This window comes from Cylas formicarius, unplaced genomic scaffold (genome assembly GCF_029955315.1).
Source record: "Cylas formicarius isolate icCylForm1 unplaced genomic scaffold, icCylForm1.1 PGA_scaffold_6__28_contigs__length_40554024, whole genome shotgun sequence".
In the NCBI taxonomy this organism is placed as follows: Eukaryota; Metazoa; Arthropoda; class Insecta; order Coleoptera; family Brentidae; genus Cylas; species Cylas formicarius.
In genome coordinates, this window is record NW_026844347.1 from 9349294 (window position 1) to 9361874 (window position 12581).

At 32.4% G+C, this 12581-nt stretch overlaps 1 protein-coding gene across 2 annotated transcripts in view; it reads left to right on the forward strand.

The window, feature by feature from the left end:
* The window catches only part of LOC132702807 (protein Skeletor, isoforms B/C), a 139483-nt gene that overhangs the window by 44916 nt on the left and 81986 nt on the right, over positions 1-12581 (forward strand). For both annotated transcript variants that reach the window (XM_060671599.1, XM_060671598.1), the window contains one exon: positions 11403-11631. In XM_060671599.1, the coding sequence (XP_060527582.1) occupies positions 11403-11631 (229 nt within the window). The remainder of the gene's footprint in view (positions 1-11402; positions 11632-12581) is intronic.

Below are 12581 nucleotides of genomic sequence, written 5' to 3' on the forward strand. Positions count from 1 at the left end.
ACTAAATATATTTTGTGTTATTTAGCAACTTTTCATACCTTTCATAAACTTAACAAATAAAAAAATACACATAAGGCAATGCATAAATTATTTGAAAAAAAATCTAAAATATTTTTAAGAAGATATTCATTCATAATTTATGCATGAAGGGATCAATTAGTTTCAGAAATGTTTATTAATAAATAATTTTTAAAATGTAATTGTTAAGAACCTTATTGTTAAATGTTAGTACAAAGTACAATTGTTTGGCAGCAGACAAGTAAATTATTTTTCTAAAATATACTTTTTTCGTCGTGCAATTCTTTACATTTTATTGTTTTATATAAAAACTGCAAGTCTTATGGAAGGGACAAGGGGCAATGCCCTGCACTCATTAAAAAAATGTGATTTTTAATAGTAGTTATAATTTTCGTAAAATTTTCGCTTTTAAGATATAAGTAAAAACATTACCTTTCCGTCATATTATGGTTGGCTTTTGATAAAAGTACTTTTTATTTTAAACAATGAATCACGTCATTCTCTTTTTGGCATTTGTTTTGAAACATCCTGTATATTTTTTCATAAGTTTCAAAAAATTGCCTTTTTCGATAAAATTAACGCATTAAAATTGTTTTATTATTATTTTTGGCCATTTTATGATAATGGGACGAAATTTATTTATTTTTTTCAAAACCTCTATTGCGAAGAAATTTCCACAGGCTACTGTAATACTATTTACGGTCTAAGTTGAGCTCTGAAGAAGCAACCGGCGCAGGAGGAATTCAGAAGGTTACGAGAATAGTATCTCTTTACCGTTGCTTCAGACGCTTTCATACAAACCACATAACTCTTTCAATTTTTTTTTGACAAAACAACTTATGGAAATGTGAAATACGCTACTCGCTACTGTTAAAAAATCAAATTTATGTTTGCGGTTTTCGCTTTTCAGGCAGCAACAGTCGGCTCGACAATATCGAAAGCGCCTTTGCCTCCATACTTTCGATAAAAAATCGACGACACACGAGCCACTCGCCAGATCGATAATATATATATATATATATATATATGAAATACTATCGTTTAGAATCGTATAGCGCGTGATCACGTCCTACTAAAAAGCCGGACTGCAAGACAAATGAATACTACCGATGCTACCGGATCGATGCATCCATCATATTCCTTTGTTAGGCACGAACACTTCTTTTTCTTTTTCTCTCGCACTCGTTTGACGGAGTTTGCGTTTATCGTGCGGATAGTTGCGTTAAAATTGCTCGACTGCTTAAAATGGATCCGTCAAATTACGTATCAAATAGCCAGTGAAGTTTAGTAACCAACAAAAAGTTATTTAACATACACAAAAGCTCTTTTTGGTTAGTTGCTGAAAAGCCTTTCCATCGTTTTCACCAACTAACGCTAGGTGACATCTAAACTTTGCTGGTTATAGGTTCGAAAAAGGCTTGAGTAATAAAATGGGAAATTCCGTCCAGTTCCGCTCAACTTTTCCATTTTTGATCGCTATTTTAAATACCATACTAATAAATAGGTTTTGTTGTAATTTTTGACCACTTATCTGAAAGTCTGTTCATAGATATTAGAAAGTGACTAAATGATACGAATTAAGGAAAGACTGTAAGAATGAAATATGACCGAACAGGTCCGTCTTTGCTTAGAATTTAATTATTTGGGGTTTTGTTAGGAACGATACTAAACAATCTTTATTTATTTATGTATGTATTTATGTTTAAATCTAAAATAAAATTACAAATTATGTTTATTACCTACTTAAATTATTTAAAATTATTCACATAATATATCAGTATCACTATCGCTATCATCGCATGTTCTAATTATTATTTGTTCTATATTATTTGCAATATGGATATATGATTGTTTTGCTTTTTCTATACGTTTAACAGAATTTGCCCAACTTTGTGGAGGGATGTTAAAAACATCGGTTTCTATAAGTTTGAGGACATTGGAGTTAACACGGGGAAAAACATGGTTACGACGAATGGCAGATTTCAGTTGGTGCCAAACATGTTCAATGGGATTAAATATACAGTGGTAAGGTGGGAAGCCTTAAAACTGTATGCCCTAGAGTTTTTGTATAATTATCACAGCCGTATTCCTTTTGCAGGTTCAAGCTTTGTAAAACCTCAATTAATTGCTTTTTGGTATAACCTTCGTGAAAATAAATGTCGTGGAAGGGGTTTTAGTCAACTGTCTACTGTTATAACTTGCATTATCCATTACAATGACATTAATAGGAGGAATGTTTGGAACTAGTTTGTTTTTACACCGGTTTCATCTTTTTCAAGCTTCCTAATTAAGATATCTAATGTAGGCGCGCTTTGTCCCTCGTATAACTTGTAAATTTTACGCCGTATTATATCTTGATCACTTTCATCTACACTCCAGAAAATTTCAGCATCGCTTCTTTTTTCCTCGCTGAAATGGAATTATTCACAGTTTTCCATACAGTTGATGTTGGAATTTTCGTCAATGTGGCCGTTTCTTCTAAAGATGCTTGCTTGGTGACACCACGTTCAATGAGAGTCAAATAAATATTGTTTATAACTTCCTTAGTCTCAATAGAATAGTGTTTTCTACATTTGGGCGGGAGCATCTCCTGAGATACACTAGGCTCGCAAATATTTTGCATAATTCGCACACGATTCAACGCACGCTGTATTACACACGAAATAAGAATGATTACTAATAAACTTAAACTAAGTAGTATACCAAGCCAAAGAATATTAAACACAGGTACGTATAAAATTATTTTCTATTACGGACCACAATTTTACCTGAATTTAAATTCCGAAACTTTAGGTAATAATCTTGTTGCATTGTATGTTAATGATCACCCGTGGATAATCCCATTCAAAAGCAATTGGTCACTTTCCTATATCTATGAACAGACCATGCCTGAAATATAGTGCTTCATTATCCCTTCACGACGGAGTAAAGGGAAATAAATGACCACTTTAATAACACAATAATTAAACAAACAAGTTAGTATTTTAAATATACCGTTTGCTACTGTTTTTAAATTATTGCTGGGGAGAAAGACATTAGGTTAAGTGGAACCGCAAAAGAAATCCTGGCAATGTAGTAAAAGTGTTTGATGAAGATACCAACAGTGTAATTCGGACAAAAATTCACCACATTCTAATGAAGCCAGGATGATAGTTCGGACGGTAAGTAGAAAACTATTATGGATCACATTAAAAAATATGGATTTTACTTTGGAAAAGCATAACCGTGAAGCACTTTGACTTATTTGCTGGCAACGGGATTTTTAAAAGAAAGGTTTGTCAACCTTTCACTCTTGCCTTATGAGAGTTTACCAAGGGGACATAAAATGATGTTTTCCAAGATTACTTTATTGAAATGACAAAATTTGTTCATGCCGATTCCGCAATAGTTATGCGTAATGCAAGCTATGATTCATGACGCATAAAGAAGAAATTATCTGTGAGTAAGAGTAAGTTAATTTGGTAAATAAAATATTACACATATACTAAGTATACCGCAGAAGATGTATTACAAAAACGTAGCTTAAGTGTGCTGTGCACACCGCCATAACACGTGCTTTAGATTATTTTTTGAACTCAGTTTAAGACGAAATTCCGGTCTTTTGTTGGTGAAAGGACGACTGCAAAATAATAGAAGCACTGACGTCACGAGCCACTAACCTCGCGAAGTCCAGATTGTTTGATTATTCTGCCAATTGCTATTCTACAAAGAATTCGATTTTTTTTAAACCGCTGATTTAATTTTCTAATGGTACTACAAAATAAATTGGAAAAACTTAGTAAACTAGTAAAACTAGATACTTAAAAATAATGTTTTTAATGAAACGTGATTCAAATTATGCTCGCAATTATTAAATAATGGTACAAATACATGGTCGTGGGAATCACTTTGCGACCGACCATGGAATCAAGGGAATTGTATGACCTACTTCGATTTTGTTTAAAAATGATTATTTAAATTGGCAATTTATATTACGACCGACATTTTTAATGTATTTTAGCTATTAGATAATATAGCTGCCAGGACCCAAAAAAAAATCTCTAGTTTAACTTTCTTTCCAAACAGAAATTTGCACATACTCGTTTTCGCTAAACACTTAACGAGACCTGGGCATATTTAAAACTATCGAATTCGTAAATTCTCAGGGGCCATGTTGGTTGTTTAAAGTCGTTAGATCTTATTGGTTAAGAGTAAGATTTCAAATGACAGGCAAAACTGGCTATCGCCTTTTTTTCAACTGCAAGGGTTTTCCGTCAAAAACCTCTTTTACGTGTCTTTAATAGGTTCAGCAAAAAATAATTCTTCGAGAATGGAACTGGAAAGCTGTATTTTTTGCATTTTGCTCCACATGCACTGGTTACAAGCCGAATAGATTTATGTACTTGCAATAATTGTCTAGCTCTTCTACTAGTTTTTTTTATAGTACTGTATTGCTGTTTTTCATTTTGGGCAATAAAATAAAATCATGGGATGCTACTTATTATTGAAGATTGATATTTTTTTTAGATCAAGCAATCAAAAATAAAGTTTTAAGTCTTTTTACTTTTTTTGGTGTCTAGCTGCATCTAAAAAATGAAAATCATAATTAATTAATAATTAATTAATAATTAATATTACCATCATGTATTCTATGACAAAAAGGGGTCATTTTAAAAAACTTACTAATACTAAAAAAATCAATATACATACCCCAATAGCACAAGGACGTCTGTAAACCATCCTCGGGATATCTGACGGGACATAGCGTATATATTAGGGATATACTGTTTCAGGGACATCCTTAAGACGTCTCAAGGATATACGATGTTACTAATTGTAAAGTCCACAGTATATTAGATACGTATGTCTGTACGATGTTTGTTGACATAATAATGATATCCAGTTATACTAGTTGAGAGGTCGTTAGTATGTCCGACTGTGAGGATATAGGATCTTATATAGATATACCAGTGGACCTTACTTATTAGGTTATTTCCAACAGCTTACGAGAAATACCGGAAAGGTAATGTCCAGTAGTCCAACTGGTTGTACGACTACAAAAATTCTATCCCAGTATTTGGTACTCGCGTGTGATAGAATTTACCGATTGGGTACGGTTGGTGAAGTCATCACTGGAATAACAGGTGAACAAGTTTTTTCCAATTAATATTTAATCTGTAATTTTGCTTTTAATGGTAAAAGTGAAGGACTGCCGATTGATACCATTAATTAAACACATGTTATACACATTTTTTTCTATTGTAGATATGAAAAAATTGTAGGTATATAATATAGCAAAAAAATAAAACAACCTAACCTAAAGTATCTTAAATATAGAGTACCTTAATAAGAGTCATTATTTGGTGAGAGTAGCTTTTTCCAACCAAACAGCTATTGAATTTTCACATTCTTTTGATGTTTGTGATGTGTTTGCCTTCTTATCTGCATCTGAACATATTTTAGTTTTAAAAAAGACAGGTTTCATGTATCTGTACTTTATAAAAAAAATAAAAAGAACGAGACTGGTCTCTTATATGTTTATGTATGTTTAAAAAACACATTTAAAAAATCCCTACATCCACCTTCTAAGTATAGGTTTAATTTGACGCTAATACTACTCTCATGAAAGTGGTCTTATCTAATCTCCACGATGATGTAGGTGTATATTTATGCATTTCATTTCATTAAATACAAACCTCATCAAACTCTCATCGGTAAGATCTTTTTCATGACAGTAGGTACAAAAAAAGTAGAACAAATTTGACTTTTCAGTTTGACAGTAAAGGCCTATTTTCATGCACTATCTTTTGTCAGCCTAAAAATTTTCCTAGTTTTTTTTTGGTCGTGATGGTACCTATTATCACCATGAAAACAAGTCTTAAAAAAATGGGAAAAACGTTTTCATGAATTAACCCAACAACCATTTTAATGTGAAAATTGTACTTTATGAAGGGTGGTTCCTAAAATTATTACTTTGTTTTTGCGGGGTGATTCTTGCATCCATTTTAAGAAAAAAATGTACTAAACTATAACTAAAACTATATATATAACTATAACTAAAAATATAGTTCTGTTCTGGGGGATTTTCTCTAACATTGCTTACTTAAATAAAAAATTAGTTTAGTTTTATTTTTGTTTTCAAAAACCAAGCAATAAGATACGAAAAGAAGTCTAGAAACACAAAAGATGTGTAATCTAAAATGTATATACGTTACAAAAAGTCAGTTTTATCTTAACTCGGTCCAGCAATCACTCTTTAAAAAAAGTATCAACTAAGCAATCACGATAATATATTTTTTATTAAATTATATTTCTTGTGCTTTATTTATATTACATTTACGTCCTCTGTATTTTTAAAAAACATAATACCCACTTGTCAAGTATGCATTTTTCCAATTTTAATTTTGAAAATTTCTCCTTTTTCTCCATGCCCAACCAATTAAATTTAATTGCATTTTCATTTGAAATCAGCGGAGTCAGAGCTTGTTTTACAAACTCATAACTGCTGCCGCCGCCTGATCTTGCTATCTCATTGACCTAGCAAAATAATAAAAAACAAAGCAAGATGTTGGTAGACTACACAACAATTGTTCGTTCAACTTAGAATTTATCAAATATTATGTTATATAATACCATAAAGCTTTACTGACATGAATTATTAGTTCTTCAGTAATAATAATACCACAAAAAAATAACTGAAATGAAACCACTGAAAGCAGTAAGCACAGCACACAAAATACTGAAAATAGACGCCAAGTCGCCGTATATCTTATAACGTCAACAAAAACAAAGCTGTTGTCAAATGGGATCTTATACACAAATACATTATTTTTACGTTTTTGTAATTTTTTCACTTAGATGAATCCGTATTTTCTGTAGTATTTTTACTAAAATAGCGGTTCTTGCCTCGTTCATGTCCAAAAATAGTAAAAACAAGTTGATTTTAACGGTTTTTTTTTAGGACGTGCCAACACTGACGTCAATGTAGATGTGCACAAAAACGTCTCCAATAAAATGTCTCCCAAAACACCACAAATCTAAAAAAACTAGGTATTTTCCTTCTCCGTTGTTCCAAATTTAACTCTTTAGGTTTCTATTCTAAGGTTCCCATTATGGCGCAAGGGGATATCCTCAGAGGATACCTGTGGTATATCATGTACAGTAAATCCGCAAGCTATGCATTCAAAGGATATAGAATAGATAAGAATATCCTCCACATGTCCCGGGCCATGCGACTTAAACGGGACATTGACCGGATGTACTGGGGATATTGTGTGCTATCTGGGTAGACGACTAAAAACCACATTTCATTTTTTTAAGAAGAATCTAGATTCGAACAAAAAATGAAGAGAGAAAAAAGGTTAGTTTTTCATTGTTTGATTAAAAAAAATTATCGTGACATGATTTTACCTAAAAATATCATTTAAGTCACCCTCTGCTATGCCTCTGAAACGAATAATTCAATTTGTCAAAATTAACTAAAAGGTTTTAAACATAAAATGCCCTTAAAATCTTTATACTAAAATATGAAACACCCTGTTAAAAATGTTTTTATGTTTTAACTTTCTTATTAAACATTTGTTTGTATCCCTTGCCAATAGTGAATAGTGAATGGTGTCATTTTATACCTATCAATATAGAGGCTAAGTCCAAAAAGTGGGTCAATCCTTTTGATGACAGAATCTTTGTGTAAAATATCCCAATGATTTTCATTATGCTATTTTTTATTTTCGCAACTGGTTTCTGGAATACAGAGCGTTGAACTTTGTTAAAAAAATAACATTTTTCTTTATAAATTTAAATATAAATTACTCCTAAAATTTTCAATGGTCTCTTGAATATTTTTGATAACAATTGTAGAAAAGTTCACAAGTGACTATTTGTAAGTAACATATATCTTTTTTTAAATTGACAATAACAGGAAATTCTTAACTATAAAAATTAGGTTTTAATAATAATTTAAACCACTTAAATGAAATGTTCCATGTGTTTCTTTCGTCGTTAATGCACATGAGTGTACACAATAAGACATAAGACTTTGTATTTAATAATAATAATATTGAAAAATAATAACACAGAGAAAACACAAAATATATCCAGGATTACAGGTGGAAAAGGCATTTTTAAAAAATTTAAGGCACCAAAATACACTATAGTTGCAATGTCACTTAAACACCACCGTTATAATTTTTGTTATTTTCTTTTCCAAGGCACACTTCGATTGGAAATACTTCTAATTTCCTGTGTGCAACATTCAATCGTATGTTAGTAGTTATTGAAATTTTAAATATAATTTTTGTATTTAAAATTTATATAATAGTAAATTTATCTATATATTTTATTAAAAGAACAAAAATTATGATCTAGTAATGACAGGTATACTGAAAATATTCTCATGGATTCTACTTTATTTCAATTTTTTATTTGTTTTAATTATATTATAGATCAGGAAAAAGCAATCGAAATGCCGTTTTCACTAGACTTTTGTTGCAATAAAGCTGATATCGTTCTATTTAATTTGTTTGTGTAAATAACATTTATTTATACTGATCTCGGAATACCACCTTCCCTTAGAAGGTACAGCAAAAATCATTTAACGAAAACAGTAGGATTTATTCCATCTTTGGGTCCATTTCAGGTATTTGTATTAATATTATTTCTCAACAAACGGGATCTAGTATTGAAGAATGCGATTACGTTCTCTGGCGGCCATTCTAGAAACCTAAAATAATTTCTGACATTTTTTCTTGGTAGCCCTAGTGATAACCAAACTGGGAATTCTATAAATTTCATTTTAGAAATTGGGAGCAAAAATGAATAACGGCGATTATGCCACGTAGAGTTTTGTTTAAATTGATTTTGTTGCACTTCTAATATTTACCTAATATTTTTAGGTAAAGAAGAAAATAATTTAAACAAAATTCTACTTATCAAATTAGTGATGCGTTTATGCGTTTATAACTAATCAAAAAATACGAGTACGATTAAACGTTAAATACCACTGTGGAAGTAAATTCCGAAAAGTTGCGATCGATCTGCATTTGGCTCCCATATTCCAAACGGCTCAGGATAAAACGACGTTTGATATCTCAATAGATATCTGTGATCGACAAAATACTCAAGTGCATTAGGTGAGGATTGAGGAATGCGTTCGGAATCTCGAAGAATGGCTTCGCTTCCCCCAACCCTCGCCTCTGTGATATCGTTCGAATTCATTCCTACACGGCACACAACAAGGGTGTCGGAAATTATTCATACACATGCAGATCCCAACGATATTTTCAATACCCGACGATTTTATAACGCCCGCCTGGACATCTATTTGAATGATAATGACTAAGACGCGACAAAGCTTCATAGCGTTTCAATACGGTTAAGGCAACCTTTCAACACTTTTAAGATTATTAAAATAACTAACCAAAACGATTGGGATTAAGTATATGGAAACCTGAAGGAATCAACCAATCCAAAAATAAAATTATATATGTTGAATTTAAACTGAAGAAGTTTGGTGCTGTGCGAAACTTATGAGATACTCTATACGAGGTGGTCGTAACTGGAGTGTTTTGACAGGCAAAATCGACTTGTCAAAGACTCGATTTTTGAGAAACATTTAATGGTTGAAATTGCATGGCGATAGCTTCACTGCTAACCAAGATGTAGGGTGTTTTTTTAATTTTCGGCACTTTTGAAAATTGCCCATAACTTTTTTATTTATGAAAATTTTGGATTCCAATAAAAACAGTATTAGGCCATTTTTTAAACCAAATTCAGTGGCGAATTTTTTCTTCAGTTCTCGAAAACGAATACAACTTTCTTATTTTATATATCAATTATAGTTGGCTATGGTCTGAAAAAAATCCCCTTGTGATTTTTAACTGCATCTCTAGGGCAATCATCACCTTTTCGCTGGTGAGGGGGCTTATTAACCTACATTCAGGGAGCAAGGCCGCCGGTAGAGTGGTGTGGATGAAGCTATGAAGATGCCCAAGCAGGGTCTGACTCAGAATGGGCTGCTGCACAGCGTTCGATCACCATTTTAGATGCTGCAGAAGAGGCACCCGTTTGCCCAGAGTGGGAGCACCGAAGACGGATATACTAAGATTACACTTGGTCAACGGCATAGAATGCCAAAGGGGAGTTTGAAACCATGACATTAACATTCCCAAGCATACCAATATGGAAAAAGATAGCAAAGATATGCCCCCTAGTCCCAGGCAGACCTTAAGTCGGCAGGTTGCGCTAAGAATCCCCGGGTGGAAAATTCAAATGGAACGTGAAAGCAGGAAAACTGTCGAATGCAGAGAGAGAACTAAAGAGGATGAAGTGGGACATACTGGGCATGAGCGAGGTCTGATGAAAAGGTGAAGGATCCATTAGCACCGAGAAAGGAAACAAACTCTACTACTATTCTGAAAGGGATGGGGCTCAATAGGGAGTGGGACTCCAGATCTCCAAAAAAATGGAGGGTAAAGATAGCGTCTAGAAAGAGTGGACAAATATCAAGAATTCTGTATTTATTCATCTTAAGTGTTCCAATAATGTACTAATCCCAAGATCATGTCTGTGATTACAGAAAATATAACTTTTTATATTTTGTTAAATTTCGCAGAAACGATTCAGGTTAAATCATTTTGCGATGAAACTTTCATAATTGACCAGATCCTTCTCCTCTTCCCAACTGCTATGGTTTTCGATATCCCCATGCAGTCTCATTCTTATTTTGGAGCCACTGTATACTAACCAAAACTATAAAAAACGAACAAGGCTGTTTCATTAAAAATATAAGTTTAATTTATATATAGAAATATGTGAATTTTCTAAAATCCTGTCTAGACTAGTTTTCACTTTTTCGCATTAAGTTATCGCATAACCAAACTACAAAATACACATTAGTAATGGGAAGAAAAAAGGAGAGATTTCCATTCAGACTATACTATACTCCTGCTAATCCTTTAGTTACTCCAATCCACATTTAACCTGAATATTCCTTGTTATTTGCATTGTTCTATCAATTTATGATAAATTATGTGGAGTAATTGTAATATTGTTATCTATCATAATTTTATATATTTTACATCTTATTAATAACAAAAATTCATACATTGGAGCCTATGCAATTAATAAAATTATATTTTGAATATCTGTTTCTTCAATTATCCTTTTAACATGAATGGTTATAGTTCAAATTTTGACAACTTATTTTTTAATATAGAAATCTATGAAAGAAGTATTTATATTTATAGTGAATGAACTTGAATATGTAAACAGTTTGAAAGTATAACAAGGAGACAAAAATTGCTATGAACTTAACAAAATTTTCGAAAAAATGATATTTTCAAAGCGTAATGGTTTGAAAATTCGAAGGAGGTGAAACTAAATATCTACTGCATTTATTGTTCCAGGATCATGCAGGAAACATCCGGAGCCTTACTACGGAACAAAAATCGGCCCTTTAGTCGAGTTCGCCCACAGGATCAAGGGAACGGTGTACGCAGTCGACGAGAGCACAATTTTCATAAAAGGTTTTTCCTACGACGGAACAGGTCCCGATGCCTTTTTCTGGATCGGGAACTCGCCGAGGCCGAGTCCCGAGGGAATGATTATACCTTATCCCGAAGACTATCGTGGAAGGTACGGGTTTTCCTATTGAAACACTGAGAATTTGTTTCGATGAATAATTTTTACATTTTTTATACCGTCTAGCTCTCGTTCGAACTATACAAATTCCTGAAATAAGGGCGTGCTTTTTTATTTTGCTTATTTCTATGGGAATATTTTTAGAAGGGGAAAATTTTGAAATGTACCAGACCATTTTTAAATTTTATAAGTAACCGTTTGTGTAAAACGCAACATAATTTTTGATTTTTGCTGACGACTTAAATAGGACCTTATTCAATCACGTCATGGTTGTGAAATGTTACAAGACGCCTGTTTTTCAAAATGCAATGTCATTTCCTTTTCTGGATCGAAAGCTCTTATCAAATATGACTATAAAATTGATCAACATATTCTAGATGATATTTCAAATTTGAAAGTTCTAGAAGGTACAGTGGGTACATATCTCCACTTTTCAAATTATATAAATTAAGTTTTAAGATGCTTGGTTTTAGTAGAAGTACCTATAATTTCACCAGCATAATGCTAAACACAAAGGCTATATTCAGCTGGTCAAGCATACAGTTCTAAAACCAAATATCTTACACATAATACGTTTCGGACAATTTCAATTATGTACTATGCTGAATAGAATTGAACTTTATATCTCTGCGGGATCAACTAGGACAGTTGATAGTTTTCACTATAGAATTCACCGCTACAGCAGCCAAATTGACTCTTTTCTACAGATCAACATTTTCATAAATCACGTCTACAATTATTTCAAGTTTTTTAAATTCTTTATACTCCAATTCAAACGCTACTTATGCAGTTCTGAAAGTAACAAAAAGTGAACTAATATTGCTAGTAGTAGGTCAGAAAATGTCACTCTGGGGACAGTTTAAAAAAATGCTTTTTGTATACTCCCGGATGGGAGTCTTGTGATAAATAAAAAAAACTATTACCGGCCTCTTTTTGTTTTGTGA